Source organism: Carassius carassius, chromosome 31 (assembly GCF_963082965.1).
Source record: "Carassius carassius chromosome 31, fCarCar2.1, whole genome shotgun sequence".
NCBI classification, from domain to species: Eukaryota; Metazoa; Chordata; class Actinopteri; order Cypriniformes; family Cyprinidae; genus Carassius; species Carassius carassius.
Genome location: NC_081785.1, coordinates 3,757,429 through 3,781,677, shown reverse-complemented (window position 1 = coordinate 3,781,677; position 24,249 = coordinate 3,757,429). Strand labels below are relative to the sequence as shown.

At 38.2% G+C, this 24,249-nt stretch overlaps 1 protein-coding gene and 5 non-coding genes across 6 annotated transcripts; all 6 read left to right on the top strand.

Moving 5' to 3' along the window:
• Positions 1-1,291: 1,291 nt before the first annotated feature.
• On the top strand, positions 1,292-24,249 carry LOC132111358 (AT-rich interactive domain-containing protein 4A-like). The gene is made up of 25 exons (XM_059518579.1): positions 1,292-1,751; positions 2,690-2,739; positions 3,082-3,192; positions 5,263-5,328; positions 5,679-5,769; positions 5,923-6,002; positions 6,113-6,207; positions 6,743-6,875; positions 8,267-8,346; positions 8,566-8,642; positions 8,738-8,895; positions 13,024-13,096; positions 13,327-13,421; positions 13,808-13,905; positions 14,324-14,579; positions 15,632-15,897; positions 16,963-17,133; positions 17,768-17,852; positions 17,945-18,125; positions 18,493-18,555; positions 19,020-20,186; positions 20,543-20,647; positions 21,143-21,349; positions 21,479-21,625; positions 22,429-24,249. Exons 2-25 carry the CDS (start codon positions 2,734-2,736, stop codon positions 22,527-22,529), a joined length of 3,912 nt encoding a protein of 1,303 aa, XP_059374562.1. The 5' UTR covers positions 1,292-1,751; positions 2,690-2,733; the 3' UTR covers positions 22,530-24,249.
• On the top strand, positions 14,125-14,206 carry LOC132112178 (small nucleolar RNA SNORD53/SNORD92). The gene has a single exon (XR_009424918.1). It is a non-coding gene; the product is annotated as a small nucleolar RNA SNORD53/SNORD92 (small nucleolar RNA).
• LOC132112181 (small nucleolar RNA SNORD53/SNORD92) lies at positions 14,692-14,774 on the top strand. The gene has a single exon (XR_009424921.1). It is a non-coding gene; the product is annotated as a small nucleolar RNA SNORD53/SNORD92 (small nucleolar RNA).
• LOC132112182 (small nucleolar RNA SNORD53/SNORD92) lies at positions 16,073-16,154 on the top strand. Its single transcript, XR_009424922.1, has one exon. It is a non-coding gene; the product is annotated as a small nucleolar RNA SNORD53/SNORD92 (small nucleolar RNA).
• LOC132112179 (small nucleolar RNA SNORD53/SNORD92) lies at positions 17,465-17,546 on the top strand. Its single transcript, XR_009424919.1, has one exon. It is a non-coding gene; the product is annotated as a small nucleolar RNA SNORD53/SNORD92 (small nucleolar RNA).
• Positions 20,919-21,000, top strand: LOC132112180 (small nucleolar RNA SNORD53/SNORD92). The gene has a single exon (XR_009424920.1). It is a non-coding gene; the product is annotated as a small nucleolar RNA SNORD53/SNORD92 (small nucleolar RNA).

Genomic DNA, 24,249 nt, shown 5'->3' with positions numbered 1-24,249 from the left:
TTTAAAGACGTTTTTGTCACCTACACTGGGACTTTCCACAAAACTAATTTCACCAATTTAAGAAGAAGACTTTTTTAGACTATGTAAAGCATGCATTCATCTAAATATGAGAATGAGTCAGTCTTTTGTTCATTATCTGGCTCAGCTCGGTGTTCATCTTCAGTTCTCTCTTCACAGCAGTTCAGTCAGTGTATAAATATGCTGAATAAGGTAGTAGTTTTTGCTATTGTTGGACCAAAATGTGCACACAGTTTCAATGGAGGGACTGAGAGCTCTCGTACTAACGTTAAATCTAAAATATCTTAAACTGTGTCCCGAAGAACGGATGTCTCACGGGTTTGGAACGACATGAGGGTGAGTTATTAATGACATAATTTGGGTGAACTATCCCTTTAAGTCTGAATGATGCTTTCCCATGCATTTATGTAATGTGTGCTCATTGAATAATGTATATTCAGATTAATTCATAGGAAAACTGACAGATTTATTGATTGATAAATCATAGAAAGACAAATGGGTCAACACTGCACAAATATGGATTATATTTATACATTAAAATCAAACCATTAAATAATCATTAACGCCATAAGCATGTGACTTATCGATCATATACACCCTTAAAACATTAAAATACCCAGGCAAAATGCTCTCTTATTCCATTTCTTATTCAAAATCACAATAGTTCAATGTCACGTTAAGCGAGTATTTCAATAACACTGTAATCATGCATTGTAATTTGAAATCACGCAGGTGTCAGTGAATAAGCATTAAATAAAAAATAAAAAACTGCCTACAATTGTCAATTTGTATATTGTCATTCCTTATCTACTTTGTATTTTTTATTCTTTTATTATGTGTTTAATGATCTGTCGCTGTCATTCTGTTGTACTGCGGAGCTTATATCACGAAAACAAATTCCTCGTTTGTGTAAACATACCTGGCAATAAAGCTCATTCTGATTCTGAACTTGTCTCACGTGCTTAATGTGGCGCTCAGTTCCGGTCACGTCACGTGGTTAACAAAACCCTGACGTCACGCTCTCCAGAGCAACGACATAAAGACGCCATTACCGTTGCCTTCAATTGACCTTTTCAACACGACCGAGTCTAAAACGATTTAGCGGTAAAACAATTGCAATACAAAGCATATAAAGAACACATTTAAGTTAACGATGCTGAGGTTACTTGGTCTGACTAGATAAGCAGACGAAAAGAGTCACGGGACTCTCCACGAAATCTCACGGGCTCCGAGTCCAGAATGCGAAAATAATTACGTTGGGTACAAAATGGCGAATGTTCTCTTCGCTTCGACACGAGCAGACTGAGCGGAGGCTTTCCTTCTGAAATGAAGCTCTGTTTCCGTACCTCCCTCCAGCCAATGGGATTCGCAGTCGGGACGCTTCTGAGTCAATTCGACCAATCAGAACCGCGGACAGCGCAAACCAGGAAACATGTAGCCAATCGGAGGCCAGGCTGGATTTATTGTATTTGCAAAGAGTGAGAATCAAAGAACACCAATAAGAGATCATAATTCGCAGCGCCTCTTTCGTACTGAGCAATCAGTTTACGCGCTTCAGTCTAGCCAATAGGATTTTGCTTAGCGGGCAGCCAATCGCAATGCTCGGAATTTGCCCACTGTGGCCACGGCAGCCAATAGGGATCCGAGAAACACAACCTCAGCTCAACAGCTTATTTCGTCTATGCCTTTGCAATCTAGTCGAATGCTGAGCTGAAGCAGTCATAAAGGAGCATGTAAGTACATATTTATGTTTCTACACAACACCCAAACACCGATTTCGCTTCATTAAACCCATATATTCACATCCGTCTTATTTAAACTCGCCAGTAATCCAGTCATGTTTGCCGTTTTTGCCTGGTTTCCAGCGAAGGTATTTAGGCGACGAAGAGGGAAAAAATTTGAATGGCAGAGCCTAACGTTAGTCGGTTTGTTTTTTCACAGGATCCGGGATTTATCCGACGAATTTTACTTTAACCAACCACTCAAAACCGACCAGTTTATAGCCCAAAACTTGCAACTCCGTCTGAAGGGAAAAGTCGTCTCACATAATTGTTGCGGAACTAACCCGACGAACAGTTTAAATCGCCATAACAGCTTCACTATATTTAGCGTAACCGCCACAATTTGATTGACAGGCGTCAATAACCATCATAGCTGTCAGTTTTTCGTTCTTTGAACTCAGTACTTCGGCAAATACAGGGTTATGTGATAAATGTGGGGTTAGTGGATGGTGGAGGGGCTGACATGGTGCAGGACGGTGTGTGTCTGTGTGAGCTATGATGGCGACGTGACACACACACACACAGCGAGTGAAGCGGGAAGGAAACACGCAGGGTTTGAAGAGGTTATGTTTTCCTTTAGTGATTCCGTGCTTTGTTTTTACACCATCAAGACCTCGTGAGTGGCTCAGATTTGAGGTAAAATCTCGCTGAGGCAGTTGAAGTCGTGTTTTGATGGGTTGGTCTTGTTTATTTGATCATTTTGAAAGGAAGAAAGAAGGACGAGTAACGTACTGGCTAGCCGCGTTAGCCCTTGGCTTTTAACATTTTCTCTGTTGTGTGTATTTGTTTTGTGCTGTCAAATCTTTCACACGTATACATATAACACGTTTTTTAGCACATGGCGCCAGATCGTGACTCTGTTTCTTTATGCGTGTGTTGTTCTGTTTCAGCAGTCGAAACCAATCGAGCTGGACTCCCTCAAATAGCCACCAAGATGAGGGTGAGTCTGTGATCCTCTGCAGTTGTGATATGCGACGCCTCCCTAAATGAAGCCCAACATGCATCTGGAACAAAACACTTCAATTACTAAATCACATATGAATGTGTCTATTACAGAAATTGTTATAAGAAAAGCTCAGTAGTTCAGTGATTGACGTAGTTAGACTGTATGAGTGCTTTCAGAATAACCAAAATAGTAATTTTCATAACATGTGAATGCTGTTACTTCTAAAATAATTATTTAGATGTTTTTGCACATGCTTTATTTTACCGTAAATATGCAGAGAGAAAGTGTTGGTATGAATTTGTCTGTGCACCTTAATAATATTTACCCTGTCCACAGGTAGCAGATGAACCTGCCTACCTGACTGTAGGGACGGATGTGAGCGCGAAGTACCGCGGTGCCTTCTGCGAGGCAAAAATCAAGACTGTTAAACGCATTTTGAAAGTTAAGGTAAGTTTAATCAGTCTGATATAAGTCCGTTAATCTTGTCAAGTTAGTTTTATTTGCATAGTGCTTTTCACAATGCACAGTGTTTCAAAGCAGCTTTACAGCAAATCATGATTGTAATGTCTGTGATATCTCAATATCTTCATGCTTTATAGTTGCAATTTAGCAGATTGTAACTGGGTGATGATATATTTAGCATTTTGTGATGATCATCACTCAATCATGCAGTTAAGATTTGCTATATAGTATATATCGCTTTGAAACCTATACTTTAAAAACTTTGTCCCTGTTAAATAGTTCCTGTCATGCATTGTCCGCTATCAGGCATTTTAAATATATCACTGAGTGACAATATTGTTTACATTTTTTTTATTTTTTATTTAAACAAGATGAGATGTAATATATTGTATATATCGTTATATGCAAGTATAAACTACAGGCAGAAAAAGTTGTACTATATATCCAACTTTATATCACTGGGCGATAACACAATTTCATTTGCGATAATATAAGCATCAAACAATTACGATTTGCCATATAGTATATGTATTGCTCTGAAACGTATGCTTTCTAAACTTTGTCCCAATTAAACAGTTCTTGAAATGTGCATCGTCAATCATCTAACAATCATTTTGGAGCTTTCTCTGTAAGTTAAAAAAATATATGTGTGTGTAAGTTCAGAGTGCAGTGCATCTTATTTGTCAAGCCAGTGTCAAATGACACAGGATAAACAAAAGTGTCATTTTCTGCTGGTGACTATGTGCAGATTTGTTATTATAAAAGGGTTGTATTGCTTTAATGGAGAAGTGTTTGATGCACTTCACACTGCAAGATTTAGTAACATAAGCAGACTCTCAAAGGAAAACCAGGATACTGCTGATGATCCTGCTTTGTGTACTAGCTCCACAGACCATTCAAGTATCATCTGTGCAAAATGTCCATCTTTCTATATAGAGTAGTCAATAAGCTGGAAACTCATTCCTGTTGTGAGAACAAACAATAAGCTTACAAATGGCTTCATTGGGATCAGCACCTACCAGTCTTAAGTATGTTGTTTTAATGTTAATCCACACACTTGTTTCTCAAAACCTTGTTGTACGCCATCAGTGTTTTGTTTTGTTTTGTTTTCTCTTGGTTTGTGGCCATTTTTTGATATTTAACAGACTGAAACAAGACAGCCTGGGGTAAAATGGAGCAACACATGTCTGAAGTTTGTGTTGCACATTGGGTGCGTTCGATTTGAAGCTCGGCTACAGACAGCAATCAACGAGAGTAGCCGCTTGCAGTCGGGGGCGGAGCTGAAAACAGAGCCGTTAAGCCGGACACCTTCCGCTCCCGTTAGTGACATTCACGTGGTCTTTGCATACTTTATCACAGATTAAGTTAATTAAATGCAATATTTGCAAAATACACAGACGCTTCAGAAAAGTTTTCATGAGCAACAGAATCACATTTTACATACTGCTTAATACAGCGCCATATTTTCAAGAATAAAGTTCAACATAATCATATACTATTTAAATACGAATAAAGTGGGTTATATATGCCTTTTATCTGTGTTGTATGATAATCGTGATAATCGTAAACTTTTACTGTTCTAAAAACACAGATTTGTGTCCATTATTGGAACTGCAAATGTTGAATAATCCCCGAAACACACGTGATCGTTGTTATGTTGTGGATCTGGCCAATCGTGAAACAGCTGTGTCGTCATCCGCGCTCCTGCAGCCGCTCTGGAGAAACTGGCGGCTGAGTCAGCCGGCTGCTCTCGAAACACTCCCGCCGCCATCTCAAGTCGGACAACATTTCTAACCAGCATGCACTGCTTCAAGTCAGACTGCGATCGGAATGCACAATGCTGCGTGAAGTTGTGAAGTAGTTGCTCTTGATGGTGTTTCTAGGCACTCTCTAAGAAGCTTGTTTGAGAGAGATCATGAAGAACATGACATCTGTTACACAACCAGATTACTTCACCTTCGCTGAACCATACTGCTACTGTCTTCCCATCTGTGTTGTTCACACCATCATGCTTTGGTGATCTTTTTCTATATTTTGTACCGTTTTTGTTTGCAGGTTGTGCTTAAAGGAGACAGCACCTCACAAGTTGTACAAGATGACCAAGTCAAAGGACCCTTAAGGGTAGGAGAGACTTTTTGGACACTGGCTCTGCAGTTACTTCAAATCAAGTTTCCTATGTTTTTTTTTTTAAAACGTGCCCGGTTATTTCTTACTCATGCAACACTTATAAGAATATACTGCTCAGTTATAACAATGTTCAAACTGAACTTTCTTCCAGTACAGTTAGGGCTTGATTGTTGTTTAAAGAAACTGTACAACTTGTTCACTTTCTTAATTATAAGGCAAAAGTGCTTTATATAGTAGCACATAGATAATGTTTCGTTCTAAAATAAAACTTTAAATTGCTTTCTATTTGTGCAACAACAGTTTATTGCATGAAAAATCATAATGTTATGCATATCTGGTCTCAGGTTGGCTCAACAGTGGAAGTGAAGAGCCCAGAGGGTAGACTTAGCGAAGCTGTCATCAGCAAACTCACAGATGCCAGCTGGTACACTGTGGGTACGTACAGACATGGCTGACTAAATCTCCCTTGAGTTGCTCTTATCGAACCCCTCTCAGACCCTATAATAGATAATCTGATAACTAAACTTGCAATTTATATTTCAAAGTTTTTTATATTTCAAAGTTTTTTTTTTTCTCCTCATGCTACAGTTTTTGATGACGGAGATGAGAAAACCCTTAGAAGAACTTCACTGTGTCTTAAAGGCGAAAGACATTTTGCAGAGAGTGAGGTGAGGTGTTAAGGTGTCTGCATCATGTGTGTTGTGGTTAACACTTATCTGTTTTTCCCCTCTCATTTATTTTCTTAATTTCTTTTTCTGCTCATTTCTCTCTATAACAGACTTTGGACCAACTGCCCCTGACTAACCCAGAGCACTTTGGCACTCCAGTCATTGGAAAGAAGACAAATCGAGGTAGAAGGTCTTCTCAAGCAGTGTGAGTATTTACGGTCCTTTCCTCTTTGTGCTATCCAACTTTATGTAGCAAATATATATGAATATTATTCTTTGTTAAATTCCTCTCAGTCCAAATAATGGGTTCTTTCACTCAACAGTTCTAGCTTCATTTTATGATAATCTTTGCACATTCTTTCTGTCAATTATATTTAAACAGGCCATTTCTGATGTACCCTTAAGATTTTTATATGTGACTGACCTCTGATGTATAAGTGCAGTAGCATAATTCATACTGAGCTTGTAGTATACTTCAGTTTTGTTGTTGTGCTCTCAAGCTGTTACACTTAGGTCCTTATAAAAAAAACAAATAACATGCTTTGAATTAAAGAAACCACAATATCCTGATTCCCAGTTGGATCCTGAGTTGGTACAAGCATTATTTTGGCAACATTATTGTTCAGTTTCCATTATTAATTTTTCTATATGTAAAAATGCAGTTTAGCTTTTCTGATCAGTGTTTTAATGTGAAAAGGGAGCATGTTTCAAATGTTAGTGCTCTGTTTGATGCAATGCAGTGCAGAAGATGAAAAGGAGTCTTCATCGAGTGAAGATGACGAAGATGACAGGAGGAGGTTAAATGATGATCTTTTGGGGAAAGTTGCCTGTGTTCAGAGTGGCTCAGATAGTGATTCCTGGCACTATGTCCTGGTGAGTCCTTGATTCAATTACAACACCTTAAGTATAGGATTTTAAAACAAGCTAGAGAGACTGTTATGCATGGAGTAACTAGATTTTCAAAAATTGTCGTTATTTACTCACCCTCATACTGTTCAAGCCTGTATGCTTTTTGTCCTTGGAACACAAAAAGTGAATATTTTGCTAAATATTCACACTGCTTTTCTATACAACAACAGTTCTTAGTGACAGGTTGTTGGACCATCAAATCAGCATAAACATAGTCTCTATGGCTATGAGAGCAGTCCTCTATAGTGATTGGGGATCAGACTGATGCGTCTGATATTACACTGAGTGCGTTTACATGCACTTTCTTAAGCTGATTATGCTTAAGCCGAAAACGCACTTGGTCATGTAAACGTGGTAACCTGTTTTCTTTTATCGGAGTAAGGTCATAAACAGCGTATGCATAAACCAGTCGCAACAGGTAGTTTTTTGCCTCTTACTCCGATTTCGCATGGCATGTAAACACACTAACTCGCTTACTGAAGTGAGCATGTGTGATACATGACAGGAATGCATCGTTAGTGCAGATTTAAGCACATCTAGACCCAGCAAATGTCTTGCAGTAAAGAAAGAAGGAAATATATCACAAAAGCAGACTTTTTCATGACTCGGAAAATTATTAAAATGTGTTCTCATCTCGTGCAGCAGAAGTAGAAGGGGTTCAGTCACAATGCTGCGTTTATAACTGCACGAGAGGATAATATGTGAGCTGTAAGTTTTCCAACATGTTGCAAGCTTAATTTAACATCACAACTGACAAATTTATGGGATATTCTGAGTCCGATACGCAAATTATGATATTTTTACGTAACTACAGGGAAATAACTGGACTTATTAATGAAGTCATGTAAACACAGCATACTTGCGTTGTCAGGTTACTGATGTGCATGTAAACAGGGAAAACTGGTTATTTTAATAAGCTGATATTTGTGAGCTATCAGCTTACTGGTGTGCATGTAAACATGCTCACTGATGTTAAAATGTCTGAAACTGTTGTATGGAAAATATTGGGCTCTGTATAAAAAAAAAAAGTCCTACAAAAAACTGCATGTACTGGTTTGGACATGAGAATATTTTTAAAGAATGTAGACCGAGCCATTCAGGAGATGTTGTATTGTTGCTGTTGGATAGTACTTGATGCAGTTTTTTGCTTTTGGTAATTGCAAAGGTTATGTATTGAATAGAACTTTTGAATTGAAAAAGATGTTGCAAACGGAATAGATCTTTGTGTCAATGAAGACTCAAGCCTTTCAGTTCTAATAATGAATTCATTGATTATGGTACTCCTATGTTGGTAAAGACTTGATTTTTTTTTTTTTTTTTTTTTTTGAGTTTTAATATTTTCTTTCTGTTTGAAGGTGATATCTCCGAGCTGCAATGATGACCTAACTGTCAAAAAGGACCAATGTTTAGTGCGATCATTTGCAGATTCAAAATTGTGAGTAACATTGAAAAGTATCTTTGACATTTAAGACCCCATGAGGTCAAAATAATATTTGTTTCCTTTATTCCATGTCTGTTAGCCTTGCTCATTAAGTCATTGTACAAGATTTTTAATGTTAATATTTTGATTTTAAAGTGGTGAATTTTTTTGTTTAATAAGAAATTTTTCATATTTTTGTTCTTTCTCTGATTTATCACTGTTTGTGTTCTGCAGTCACACAGTGGCACGCAAAGATGTTCGGGAGGTTAATATTGGCACCCTCTCCAAGCCTGAATGCTCAAACAGGAAAGGTTCGAGACCCAAGATCAGCTGATCCTTTATTGACTTAAGTGACTTAAGTGTCAGAGTATGATTTCTTATGCTCTCTTTCTTGTTCTCTTGCCAGGGTTTGAAGCAGCACAGCACTTTCTACAGGCCAGACAGGTCCCTGACAACTGGAAAGTGGACTTGAGTGAGATTCTTGAATCCTCTAGCAGTGATGAAGATGAGGATGGTGAAGGCAAAGAGGGCAAAGAGGAGGAGAAGGAGCCAGAACCAGAGGAAGTAAGACTCCAGTCATTTTCATTTCTTTATCTTGAAATGGGTTTTCTTTTAAAAGTTTAAATAATTTGTCAAATGATGAAAAGATTTCGGTGTGCTGCTGATGTATTCAGTGGTGTTGGAAAATTGCAGCCTTGTCTATCAAACTTTTCTTTTTCTTGTTTATTTCTTCCTCCATTTTGACTCTGTGTTTCAGTTTATGCTCTTGCTTGGACCCTTGTTTCTTGGGCTCAGTGATTGGCATGTAGTTTTGTAGTGATTGCTCTGATTAAAGGGGTTGCAAGAGCTGCGTACTGAGGCAATATGAGGCCATGAACTGTATCGATTGAGAGAATCCCAGTAATGGCATTTATGTTGATTTGTGAAGAAATTCCTGTGGCCCTTTACATCTTATGTTCTCGTACACCTTGATTAATCCCACTGAATGGTCTCAGCATTTGGGAAAGTGCCAAAACTCTGGACAACAATGTCCCATTATTCCTGCTCCCTGAGTTTGGACAAATGGCCATTTGCTTGGTTTTCTGACATGTTCCCATGGCAACTGCTCATTCCCTTGGTTGTGAAAAGGCTGTGGGATTGGCCCAGTGGAGGTGTGCCAGTTCTGATGGTGGGTGGAGCTGAGCTCATCTCAAGGAATCTTCTCTCCTAGCTGGAGAAGGTCAGGCATGTTGCACAGTTAAAAGGCCAGCATGTAAAAATAGATGTGGAAAAATTAGTTTGAAATGATTGGTTGCTTTTCCTATTAATGCATTTTGTCTTGAGAAAGCCATTACTTGGATTATGTTTAAATTTTGGATGTGTAAAACTACACATTTTTTTCGACTATTTGGTGGGCTGCCAACTAATCGGTCTTAAGGAAGCCCTGTTTAATTTGAATGGAATGTAAATTAGTGCATTTGATAGTTAAACATATTGCTGTGAATTCTGATGTTTGATATATTGTGAATGTAATATTCCATTTGTTAACTTTATATTTAATATGGTTGCTTGGCCATTATAGTTCTTGATTGTGCGTTCTTTCTAGGGCTGCACGATTCTGGATAAATTGAGAATCACAATTTTTTTTGGTCTCATATGAAGATCACGATTCTCCTACGATTCTTTTTTTTTTATTATTATTACTATTATCATTATCACAAGTATATAAATTAATACGTTTATTTTGCAAGGATTCTTTAAATTGATCAAGTGTGACAGACATTTATAACAAAATATTTCTATTACACATACCGTATTTTTCGGACTATAAGTCGCACCTGAGTATAAGTCGCATCAGTCCAAAAATATGTCATGACGAGGAAAAAAACATATATAAGTCGCACCGGACTATAAGTCGCATTTATTTAGAACCAAGAGAAAACATTACCGTCTACAGCCGCGAGAGGGCGTTATATGCTGCTTATTGTAGAATATAGGAGCACTGTGCAGCATCTCTGGCAGCATAGAGCGCCCTCTCGTGGCTGTAGACGGAATTTTTTTTTGTTAGTTCATTTCTCTTGGTTCATATCAAATTAATTTTGATAAGTCGCACCTGACTATAAGTCGCAGGACCAGCCAAACTATGAAAAAAAAGTGCGACTTCTAGTCCGGAAAATACGGTAAATTTCTATCAAAGAAACCTGAAAAAATCTACTCCTCTGTTTTCAACATAATAATAATAATAATAATAATAAATGCTTTTTGAACAGCAAATCAGAATATTAAAATAATTTCTGAGGGATCATGTGACACTGAATACTGGAGTAATGATGCTGAAAATACAGCTGTGCATCACAGAAATAAATTACATTTTAAAATACATTCAAGTAGAAAGCAGTTATTTTAAATTTTAAAAATATTTCAAAACTTTACTGTTTTTGCTGTACTTTGGATCCAATAAATGCAGGTTTGGTGAGCAGAAGAGACTTTAAAAAACATTACACATCTTATGGTTCAAAAACATTTGACTGATAGTGTATATATAATATATTTAAAACCCCAATTTTTTATATTAGAATGATTAAAAAGTTGTTTAAATCACTGATTCAACGACTAACTCATAAACCTACTTGACTCGTTTCATTACTGGATGAATCAGCGTTTTTGAACGATTCTCTTGAAAGAAAAATGTATTCATTGACAAATACATTAAGACACTTGTCGCCACCTAGTGGTGAAACAGTGCAATCGACACAAATGTTATTTAAAGCTCAGTACTTTCAAAAGGGGATTTGGTCTATTTTGATCGCTGCCAGATAGACATCAATGTTTATATCTGAACTATAAACTTTATCCCAGTATTTCTGTGATGATATAAATGACTGTAAGACAGAATTAATACTGTGTAGTTGAAATGACAGTTTGTGAAGATGTTTCTTAACCAAACTGCTCTCTCTGTGTCAGCAGTGTGAACACAGATTTGAATGATCCGGTAAAACTTTGTCAAAGGTTTAACAAACTCGGGGAATCGTTGTCATTTAGAAATGAGATTGAGAGGGTGTTTGAATCGAGATCGCGATCTTTTAACGATTAATCATGCAGCTCTAATTCTTTCTGTAAAGTGCCTTTACTAAAATGCTTTAAAATGTCATTGTTTCCATCACTGCTGTTTTATGTATGCTTATATGCAACTACAAAGATAGTATGATCAGTGTAATCCCATTCGGAAACTAATGACTTTATGTTCTGATTCTTTTTATGAACTTATGAATCAGTAGGAGTGGACAGTCACATCCCACTCTGACAACTGCTGCGGTGTGGTATATGTAATGCTAGTGAGACTTAAATTTGTGTAATTACTGACTGGTTGTTCTTATGACATATGTAATTAAAGCTGAACATCAAAACTGACAAAACTTCTAAAAAAGTGATGTTTAAAAAAAAAAGTTGAATGAGGAAAATGGGCTCGTTTGTGTGTGTGTGTGGACACAGACATTTGATGCAGTTTCTCTTACTGTCTGCAGTTCCTAATCATGACCGGGATCTTTTATAGCTGGGAACGCTCCATCTTTCAGTATCAAACAATGTGCAAATCCAGTGTCGAACTGGGCCTTGTTTATAAAATGTTCATCAACAAACACACTTGCGAAACATGTTGCTGCCCCTAAAAACAAACTGCATCCACTGTTTATGTAACGCTGGGTTCTTTGGGAAGCTGAATAAGGGGCCATTCACATATCGCACCTAAAAACGCGTGGAAAACGCTAGGCGCGCCGATTTCGGGGCCGTTCACATATCGTGCCTAAAAACACGTGGAAAACGCTAGGCGCGCCGCTTTCTCCTTCTTTCCAAAGCGCTCGGGCAGTTGCGCCCCTGAGGCGTCTGCCTTTGCTAAGCAACCATGACGTGCTCTCTCCATGAAGACGCGGAAATTTCAGCAAAGGATAAATGGATTTGCAGCACTAAAAATCGCTCGCAGTAGCTCTGCTACTAAATTTATTTCAAAATGGCAATCCATATACAGCTATGAACAGCTGTTCCTTCATCTTGGCTGAGTTTTCAACGTTGTTACGTGAAACTTACGTGTCGCTTCCATAATGAGCGCGCATGCCATGCACCAACATTGGAAATAACGAACTTGTGCGCGCAAAAGATGCGATATGTGAACGGCCCCTAAGGCTATCTTTCCATGTCGATGGACGCGCTCTCACTGTGGTCAATGTATAAATGGTGCGCTTTTCCAGAAGTGCCCATATAAAGAGTTCCACCCTTCATCACGTAATAAGGAGCCACAATTTAAAAAAAAAAAAAAAAAAACGTTCTGAAAGTTGTAAGAAACCAGGAAGTGTGTATTTGGCACAAAAATACTCTGTTATACATCCAAATCGTTTTTTTAAACATTCGCCGTACTTCGCGTGAGAATCCAACTCTTTAACAGTGTAAATAACTGAATGCATGAAACCGCATTAGACTTCCCTTTTAATCTGTAAATAAGCATTGCGTTTATGTAGGTTTTTAACAGAATCGATAAGGAACTAGAAATCAGACTTGTTAAATTCCTCACAATTCCCATTTGCTACTAAAAGTGGATTTTAGCATTTCTGTATATGTACTATATGTAATGTACTATATGTACATTTCTGTACTATAATAGATAATTCCATCTTTGCTGAACTTCAAATTCATAAGTTGAACTTTCTTTCTCTTAAACAGCCTGATGATGAGCCAGATCCAGAAGAAAGGGACCTCTTTCTTCAGCAGCTTTATAAGTTCATGGAGGACAGAGGTAATGTCTGCAAACCACCAGTTGTGTTATAATCACTGTGGGAATGAGGATTAACAATTTTCATGGGGGCGACTACATGGCGCATATCATGGTGCATGTCTTTTATAGTCTTTGTGTTTGTGGCTTCAAAAGTTCAATTATTATTATTTTTTTCATAGACAAATCTCATACAAGTTCTGTAAGACACATTTTCAGTTTAACACTTCTCTCTTCCTCTGCTTTCCTTCCAGGGACACCGATTAACAAACCTCCAGTGCTTGGCTACAAGGATCTCAACCTCTTCAAGCTCTTCCGACTGGTGCATGTTCACGGAGGCTGTGACAGTGTGAGTGTTCTTAGTGCTCCCACCATCTGTTTATTGTATTCCGCAAGTGGGAAGTGAGACCTTGCCAAAAATATGAAGCAAAAGTGGCCGCTGAATGATTTTATGAAGTTCACGGAACTAGACGGAGTTAAAAAAAAAAATTGCCTGTTTATCAAATGCATGTTCTGTGAATCTTATTGAGGGTAATTATATTTGGAGGTTTGGAGAGGTGATAATTTGGAAAACAGTTGTGCTTGTTCGAGAGATGTCATTTTTCTCTAAGCTATCTTATCTGATCAGGGTGCGGTAGACAAATGTATATGACACTACCAGCTCTGTGCATTAAGAATAAGTGCTTTTAGTCATCAGAAAGACTTGTGTAATGAGATGGTTTATTGTTTTTTTAGATTGAAAGTGGCTCTATTTGGAAACAGATCTACATGGATCTTGGCATCCCAGTTTTGAACTCTGCTGCCTCGTACAATGTGAAAACAGCTTACAGAAAGTAAGTGCATGCTCTCACTATTCCTGCTGTACAGGACTATATTTGTTTACTCAGCAGCCACACTTTTTGTGTCGTTGGCAAATGGAGACAATTTTCCACTTTGAAGGTGACTTTGCTACACTGTTACAGAAATGTTAAATTTTAACTCATGAAATGGTTAAATAAAAAAATTAACCCAGCTCTTATGAAAATTGAAGCCTTGTTAAACAAGAATGAGGTTAAATATGATGATACCAGAGAATGGTTTCGCTAGTTTGACTGATGTTATGTGATGTTAAAATTCTCTTGGCTGTCTGATTAACCTCTGCTTGAGTTTTAAAAAAAGAGAAGCCTATATTTTCACTTTGGTGAAAATTACTCACATTGATAATGTCGGTGATTAAATATAACATTACTTATCCTTTGACTTTAACCTCAGGTACCTTTACGGATTTGAGGAGTACTGCCGCTCTGCTCAGATTCAGTTCAGGACAGTGCACCACAACGAGCCACGGCCGGACCGCCAGCCGGAAGTGCAGTGTGTTAAGACTGTGGAAAAAGAGAGTGAAGACCCAGACGAGATGATACAGCAGGTTACAGCTGAGCTTGGAGCTAGTGAGGAAAAACCTGCGGCAGAAGCTGATGAGTCAGATGCTGAGAGCGAAAAGGAGCACAGAGATATCTGCTCACCCAGGGTGAGTGTCTGTCTCTGTCTTTCTGTTGGGCTGCTCTCAGCTGCTCTACCAGCTGCAGAGCAAAAACACTTACATTACAAATGTGTTTTGTCCTTGAATGAGTTGGAGGAAATGCACATGATGATATTAGAGAATGGTTTCGCTTTCATGAACCGATTTCATGTGATGATACACTTCTCTTGGCTGTCTGATGCGCCTCTTTGACTTGTGAAAAGGAATTCTTGTTATTGGGGGTTCTCTTTCAAGCATATGGTTTGGCTGGCAGACATGACATTAACACCCCCCAACCCCCCCCCCCTCCCGTATAAAAGGAGCAACGCAATGTCATAACAACATTCAAAAACCTCTTCTCGCCTCACACCAGAAGCCTGCCCAACTCTGATGGTTTTTAAACCAGAAAACATTCTGCATTTAAAGGAACAGTTCACCTTGTTCACATTCTCATGTGTTTTCATATAAACACAGTTGGGTATGTGTTAAATAAATGTAAACATTTGGGTGAAAACTGGATGTGCTTCAGTATATTGATGCTGTTGATCTAAAAGGGCCTGCAGTCTAATTTACCTGCTGCTGTCTGTCATTATTAATCTTAATCACTCGCTGCACTTGACTGGATCATTTTTGAATCTTTAATAAGATTCAGTTCATGTTTCATTGATACAGGGAAGACTCTGCAGTGTTTTATTTTTACAGTGTAATCAATTTCTGTAATATTTGTTAAATAAAAACCTACTGTAGCTGAATAAATTAACTTTATTTTATTGTGTTTGTAATTTGCTGCTTTTTCTTATTTTTAAATACCAAAAAATATGTATATTGTTATCGTTTTTATATATTTCCCCGGGCGCCGCAGCATAAATGGCTGCCCACTGCTCCTGGCGCACGCGTGTGTGTGTTTACTGCTGTGTGTGTGCACTTTGGTTAAATGTAGAGGACGAATTCTGAGTATGGGTCACTATACTTGGCTGTATGTCACGTCACTTATATAAATGTTTTTTCTTCACTTGTTATAAACTAGCGAAAATATCTTGGTTGTAATTGCGATTCTTCAGGGCCGGCGGCGGTGTGCAGTAACCCCTGTGAAAGTAGAGGCGAAAGAGCCTGTGATGCAGGAGAAACCAAAGGAGGAGAAGAAACAGGAGGAGATGCAAGCTGAAGGAGAGAACAGCGGAGATGAGCAAAAGAAATCCGATGAGGAGACCCCTGGGAAACGTCACAGCCACCGCCTTGAGGAGTCTGATAAAGATACTGATGATGAAGAACAGGAGGATGATGAAGATGAGGAAGAGGATGGTGAGAGACCCAGACTCAGGGACCGGTATGTCAGCATCATCTGTTTTTAACCTGTTAAATATTTTGCTGTCCTGATTAACTTTATGGTACAATCCTGTAATGTTGTACCAAATGTCATTTAAACTCGGAATGGTTCTCTTAAAACTGTAATGCATGTGATAAGGCATGAAATTCTGTATTTGAACCTGTTCCAGCAGACTGAGAAATGATGATACCGGAGAATGGTTTCGCATACATGACTGATATCATGTGATGTTACACTTCTCTTGGCTGTCTGATTAAATTCTGCATTTAAACAGGGGAAATGGTGTGAAGTCATTAGTAAGTTCATAGTTACTTACACTTTTCTTTGAGACCTTTTCCTGAAAGGGGCCATTTTTTGAGATTTTGCTATTCAAAGTCTAATTACAAACTAATGTCTTTACAGTTGGACTTCAAATAACTTGTTAAAATTGCCAAAGGGGTCTTCAGTGCCTGAAAAAAATACTTTTTCATCAAAGTGCACCGCTTTGCCATTTATGGGCTGATATGCAAATATGGGTGATCATACATTGATGTGCTTGTGATAGAGATGGCAGGGTTTTTTGTAATTTATGAACAAATCCGCAGCTTAGTTTCTATAAACTATAGGTTTTTAAATACTATTACAAATGAATAGAAAACATTTTATTTTATTATCTTAATGTAATTTTTTCCTGTGATGGCAAAGCTGAATTTTCAGCTTCATTTCTCCAATCTTCAAATTCACATGATCCTTTAGAAATCATTCTTATATGCTGATTTGGTGCTCAAGTAACATTTCTTATCAGTGTTGAAAACAGTTGTGCTGTTTAATGTTTGTGGAAACTGATGCATTTTTAGTATTCATTGATACATTTTGAAAGTCCAAAAGAACAGCATGTGTTTGAAAATCTTTTGTTTCATTGTAAATGTCTTTACTGACACAATTTATGCTTTCTTTCTGAATAAAATAATTAACTGACCCCAAATCTTACTTGCTCCAAACAACAAAAGTGCTGTTTTCGATGATATGGTCCTTTCAAAATCTCTGTGTGGATGAAGAATCTAATCGTTTGTGTTTGGTTGACAGAGATGAGAGGGAGGAGGATGACGGCTGTGAGGACTCTGTGACTGGCACTAAAATCAAAGTGAGATACGGCAAGGGGAAGACACAGAAAATCTATGAAGCTAACATCAGGAACACAGAGACAGACAATGGAGAGGTTCTGTACCTGGTACATTACTATGGCTGGAATACTAGGTGAGGTGTTGATGTGACTCTGTGTCTTTTAATGTTTAATTTACTTGACATATGAAAAGGCTATAACAACTAAATAATGACTACATTTGAAAATTATGACTGGATTTTGCCTGCAAATGTAAAATGTATCAATTTCTAACCTTTTTATAGTGTTTTTTTTTTTTTCTGTCTCTATCCATTAAAATAAACCTACCATAAATATTACAGACCCTTAATTTTTTTCTATTAGGCAAACTTACAAAATTAGCAGGGGATCAAATAAATATTTTCCCCACTGTATATACTGTTAAGTTCTGCTGAAAATTGAAGGCTTGTTAAAAGAGATTGGGGTCAAATATGATGATAACAGAGAATGGTTTCGCTAACTTGACTGATGTCATGTGATGTTACACTTCTCTTGGCTGTCTGATTAACCTCAGCTTCAATTTCACATCATAACATTTTAGTCTGTTACCAATAGAGATTCCAATATGTTATTTCATTGGTTAGATTTCAGAACTCTTTAGACAGCATGCATTAAATGTCCGTTATTCATTTAAAAGGATCAGAATGTTCACGAAGACTGAAAGGGTTATTTATTGTTCACCTTGTGCATGATGACAGTATTATTCAAGGCATTTTGTCTCTGCAACAGATATGATGAATGGATCAAGGCCGATCGAATAATATGGCCTGTCGATAAGGGTGGAACAAAGAGAAAACAAAAGAAAAAAGTGAAGGTGAGTGGCAATCTGTCTTAAAAACTAAAATGAGATTTATCTTTTGAGAACCTTGGGGAAAAAATGTTCTTTTGTGCTCCCCTTCACCATAGAATAAAGAAGATGGAGAGGAGGATAAACAGGTCAAACAAGTGATACGTCGAGGTCGTCCTCCACTCAAATCCACCCCTCCCAGCACCTCCCGTAGTGTGTCCAAGACCCCCAGCAGCGAGGGTCGATCCAGCAGCAAGACCTCAAGGCCAGCAGATGCCTCTACCTTGCCAAATGGAGAGGGTAAGAATGTCCATGTCAAAAGCTGTCTATAACCTGTGTAATCTTGCAGCTGAAGTTCAGATCTGATAATTGGAGGTAGTAATTAAAGGTAGTAATATGGTGCTGCCATTTTTTTCCAGTGCACTGTCACAAGAAACAGAAACCAGCCTTTTTCCATGTGATGACAAACATTCTAGTTTCTGTAGTAAGATTAATAGCTTGGTGGGGTTTGTTGAACATTACTACTTTTATGAGTTACACTTATTTAGGCATTTGGCATATGTTTTTTATCTAAAGCATCTAATAGTGTATTCATTGTACACATTCTACCAGAATTTACCAAAGCCCCTGACCTTGGCTAGTGCTTTAACTGTAAATGTTTGGACAGGTACCCCTCGTCGGCGATTGAGGAGAACATCTGGGATGTTTGATTCGGATAGAGGATCTAATGGTGAGAGCAGCTCCCATCTCTTTGAATCGATAGAAAAACAACACCTGCTGAAATTGATAACTTGATGGTTTTTATTTTATGCCACCTTGCTTTAAAACGCATCTTTAAAAGAATTGTATTCTTTAACATATATTCTATATCTCCGTTTCTCGATATGAAATGAAAGGCCAGCTGTCATATGGAAGTTAACTTGGATATGACTGAGATGTATGAAACGGTGAGCTTATGCTGAACTGCAGGTTAAAAAAATCAGATGAAATAGTGTTCGAGATTTTCATCACTTCACAAGTTTCTAACGGCCCAATGCCTTTTCCTGTCCCCTTTTAAATTAAATCGTCTCTGATACGTCAGAAAACACAGATGATGGCATTTATTGTCCAACGCGTCTATGCATCACTAGTGTAAAGCATCATACTTGATGGTTAACTTTAATGGTCATTGACTGCGATGTATATTTTCTTTAGATTCAGGGAACTCCTCAGATGATAGTGAGTGTGAGGAATCTCCTGAGAAGAAGTTGGAATGGACCGAGACAACCTATCCACCCCCGACAGCAAAACAAGAGGCAGCTGAGAATCTCCCAGAGGACAGAACAATGCCAGAACCTGCGCAGACGGAGCCTGAACTTCCCAGCAGCCCTCAGGAGATGCCCAACTTTAAGGAGAGGGAGAGCAAACCCGAGGAACACACATCCCTGCTCCCTGTTGAGTCCTATGACGGCTCTCCAAAACCGAGAGTGAAGAAGCCTCGTTTGAAAGAACCAGGATCAGAGACTCCCACACAAACACCTGCAGCTGGTAATTACACTCAGACAGAGGAACCCTCCACTCCTCTGCAACCTGGGAAGATACCCCAGAAAAAACCATATAGTCCTTTAGAAAGAATAACACATGTGGAGACGACCTCGGACACAGACTCTGCAACAGAGGACTTCGGCCCGTCACAACAAAACTCTGCAGTTGAATTAAAATTAACTGAACCGCTAACGCCGGAAAGGATAGTCCATGTGGACATGGAAGAAGAAAGAAGAATGCTTTCTTTAGTTAAAACACCACCGCTGGAGAAGAAACCTGATCCTGAGAAGAAGACTGAGGTGGTGCAGAAACCTGAGGAACACTCTTCTTCAACATTATCATCTCCCAGTAAAGCTATCGAGATGAAATCTGAGATGCCTGCTCTTACCAGAGAGGAGCACCTCAGGGTAGAACCTCCTTGCCCAGAGCTTGAGGATCCAACAACAACCACAAATGAGGAAATGATGCCTCAAATCGGTCCTGAATCACTGGTCTGCCATGAAGTGGACCTTGACGATCCAGAGGAAAAGGACAGGCCTTCTGGTGAAGAGTTACTACTAATGATGAAGGAAGAGAAAGCTCAGCCTCTAGAGTCTTCCCACCAACTTCATGTCCTGGCAGCAGTGGGACCTCCACGCCTGTTTTCCCCATCCTCTGCCCCCAGCCCGGACGAATCTCACAGCACTAAAAGTGAGAGCGACACCACCATTGAAGTGGATAGTGTGGCAGAATCACAGGAGGGGCTCGGGGAGAATGAGTCAACTAATAGTTTTTATGCTAGTGCAAGTTCAAGCAATTCTAGCATCTCACTGCAGGATAGAGATGGAAAGGACAGAGGTAGGTGAAAGCTTGATGCACATTTAAGATAATAACAATAGTTGACTTTTGAAACCTGGTTTTAAAGAGTAATGTTTGAATTGGGAAAAAAATAGCTATTTGACTACCGGCATAATTACTGGCAATGAGACTCTGAGGGACACAAGTCAAGTGTGTTCAATAGATTGGAAAGTTGTTTAACAAGGTATCGGTTTTTCAGCTAATGAAACGTGTATCCAAAAAATCTATCCAATGTCAAAAACTACAAAAAAGTGAGAACTAGAACTAAATTTGCATTATTTTTATGGCAAAGACTTTTTTTGATAGCTTTTGTTCTCTGAGTTTTTCTTATTTGTTTTATTAATCTGCATTTTCAGGTCAGAAAAGGTTATTGGATTGCACTACTGGCTTGTCTGCCAAGAAGCAAAAACGCAGCCAGAAACGTTCAAGCGCTGTATGTAAAACTGAGAAGAATGGAGCAGGTGAGTGTTTTGATGCAAGTTCAAAGCCTTGGATGCATTTATGGATTGATGTCCAAGTCAGGGTTTACTTTTTCTATAAGTTGTTTGTTATAAACTAAAATTTCTAAAAACTAAAACTTTTTTAAAAAGTTATTGTTTTATTTAATTCATTGCTTTATTTTTATTTTATTCCTTACAATTCCTAGGTCACGTTTATAAAAAAAAAAAAAAAAATCCAGTAAAAGTTGAATGTATTTGATTTAATCAAAGGTTGGCAGAAAGAGAACAGAGTCCAAGATGATGATACCAGAGAATGGTTTCGCTAACTTGACTGATGTCATGTGATGTTACACTTCTCTTGGCTGTCTGATTAACCTCTGCTTCATTTCTCATGTTCAAAGCTAAACGTTTTAACTTTAATTTCTATTTGTGACCAATAATGGCTTTAATTGTGTATGACTGATATTTTTTGTCTTAGACTCAAACCTGATCAGATCTCTCGCTGTATGTCTCCAGGTCACAGCAGTGACAGTGAGGACCTGTCAGCCATGGACAGCTCTAATAAGCTAACCCCAGTCAAGCACTCCATCCTTCCCAAGAGCCAGAAGCTTTCTCGGTCACCCGGTCTGGTTTCTCCTAACAGTAAAGACATGGAGAAAGACAAGCACAAAGAGAAGCAGTGCGTCCCTTCCCCCCGCACAAACAAGTGGTCCTGCCAGTTGAGTAAGTTTATAGACTTTACCAAAAGTTAATGTGACACATTTCGGTTGTAGCTGAAGTGTCTGTAGTCTCATATGAATTCTGAGACTTTTACAACCTGTCCTAACTGGTTCCTGCTTCTGTTTTTCACAGCTGAGCTGGACAACATGTCGAGTACTGAGCGCATTTCATTCTTGCAAGAGAAGCTACAGGAAATCAGGAAGTACTACATGTCACTCAAGTCTGAAGTGGCTTCCATCGACAGGAGACGGAAAAGGTTAAAAAAGAAGGAAAGAGAAGGTAAATTTGCTTTATAATAATTTGTTAATTGAAAAATACTGCTACTACTATTATTATTGATACAAATTAGAATTTGTATTTATTGATTATTTATAACATTATTATTATTAATGACATTAAAACTTGTATTTTTATTCTGTTCAGGGCTAAAGAATTTGGAAATTGTACTTAATGTTCGTAATAAAATATTGTCTTTTCAATTATTGACCTTTAACTTAATAATAATAATAGTATTAGTCATTTTTTTATTTTGTATTTATTCATGTTGTTGTTATTAATTTTATATCGTATTTTCCGGACTATAAGTCGCACTTTTTTTCATAGTTTGGCTGGTCCTGTGACTTATAGTCAGGTGCGACTTATTTATCAAAATTAATTTGACATGAACTGAAAGAAATGAACCAAGAGAAAACATTACCGTCTACAGCCGCCAAAGGGCGCTCTATGCTGCTCAGTGCTCCTGTAGTCTACACTTAGCAGCATAGAGCACCATCTCGCGGCTGTAGACGTTAACGTTTTCTCTTGGTTCCTGGTTCTAAATAAATGCGACTTATAGTCCAGTGCGACTTCTATATGTTTTTTTCCTCATGAGGTATTTTTGTACTGATGTGACTTATACTCAGGTGCGACTTATAGTCCGAAAAATACGGTAATAATAATAATAGCTATTGATATTTATTCTGTTCATCAGGTTTTAAAATAATATATATTTTGTACTTAATGTTCATAAAAAATTTTAAGCATTCAGATATTTCACTTTCTGTTGTTTTGGGATTTATTGAGCTTTGATTTCTGATCAACAGTGTCCCACACCACAGCGTCCACATCATCAGGCTCCGACACAGGCATGAGCCCGTCTTCAGCTTCCCCCACGCAGAACACTGTGGCAGTCGAGTGCAGGTGATGTCACGCCCGTGCCCTGCCCCGCCCCTCCTCTGCTTTCTCAGCATCCTGCTGCCTCCACGGAGACACACTGGCATACTGACGAGCCAGAGCAAGCAGCCAATAGCACTCGACTGCTCACCGCCTCCACGTCTCTGATCCTTATTGGCCACTCCCACATTCTGCACTTTGTAAACTGATCCTGCCTCCTCTCGCTCACTGTGTACAAGGGAACGGACTCCACGTAAGGGGTTGAATGTAATCTATGAAATCAAAGCTTACAATTTATCCATCCAGAATGAATACGATGGCACTTTTCACTTCGCTCTCTACAAACGCTGAACAGAAACCTCCTCTTACTGCTTCTGCACAGCAGGGACTGGATTCGGATGCAGTAGTAAATCATTTGTAAGGTCCTCTATTAGAACATGGTAAGAACATTGTCTCAGATCCCTAGGTAAAGGTCACCTTAACCAGCTGGACTTGGTTATTCAAAGAAAGGTCAATTGGAATGCGCTTGTTCCATCAGAACTGCCAAAGTACATGTGCTACAGCAGAGTGCCCTTTTTTGGTAAAGTAGGACAAAGTCAATTGCAAAAGGAAATGTAGTTTACTGAAAACTGCAGCTGGCGTCTTCCACTTCTGTCTTAGCATGCGAGCACAGAGAATTATGCAAAACCTATTTTTGTGGTCTCTTTTTAAGAAAATGAAAACAAAAAAACTACAGAACATGTTTACAGTGGAACACGAGATAAAACTGTTTTCAGTGGACTTATTTCCTTTGCAAGTGTATTTTGTCTTTTTATATGTAATTGCAGAGTTTTTATTTTAGTATGAAAAATTTCAAAAAGTATATATCACAGCCGTTTAGTTATTTAATGAAAGATTTCTAGAGCTGAAATTTTTGTGTAAAATAAAGGTATTATCTTGCAACTTGTTAAATATATTTATTCAGTCCATGGACAGCATTTTTGTATTTTTTACAAGATGAGAATCACAATCATCCTACATTCGGTTCGGTCGGTGGGGTACAAAATTTAAGAATTTTGTTGGGTCATCTTGAACCTTTGAATGTGACGTCACAATTTGGGTAACTACTGTGCAGTAAACCGCATCTTCCCCCATTTTCTTTATCCATTTGGGCCTGAAGCTCCCCTGATGGAACACCAGAATTTGGTGACCTGTTTTTTTTTTTTCCCCCATTCGTGATTATTCCAGATTTTCTGGTACTTTATTATTTAATCATTTATTCTCATTTTCATTTTGACTTGACCAATTTAATAAATGAGTTGTTTCTCCCACAAGTATGTTCGAGCCCAGGGGTTTCTTACTGTTCCTTTTGTAAATAGATCTTTCAAAAAACCATGTATTTGAAAAATACATTTTACACAAACTAAAAATTATTATTTTTAAGCCGTACATCTTTGTATATTTTCCTTTTCTATGTCAAGTTGGTAGAAGCATTAGCACATCTTTAGACTGTATATACTCAACCGTTTAGGAACCTAAACCCAAGCTGTCTAGAGTGATGACCCAAGACTATGTTGAACATTTTATGCTTTAGGCATTGATTAATTCACTGCAATGGAATTGTGAAAATCGCTTCCCTGTGGCTTCAGTTTATTTACAGATTCCTGGATGAAGAAATGAAGGCATTAGGTTCCTGAGCAAAGCCATTGTATCTTTATGTAAAATAAGAAGAGGTCTTCTCATTTCTAATAAAGTTTTGAAATATTCAGAAA

What these genes read in the sequence shown, in the direction of transcription:
- LOC132111358 (XM_059518579.1), top strand. An exon ending in TGCCAGCTGGTACACTGTGG is followed by an intron (nt 5,770 to 5,922) that starts GTACGTACAGAC and finishes CTCATGCTACAG; the next exon opens with TTTTTGATGACGGAGATGAG. An exon ending in TGAATGCTCAAACAGGAAAG is followed by an intron (nt 8,643 to 8,737) that starts GTTCGAGACCCA and finishes TTCTCTTGCCAG; the next exon opens with GGTTTGAAGCAGCACAGCAC.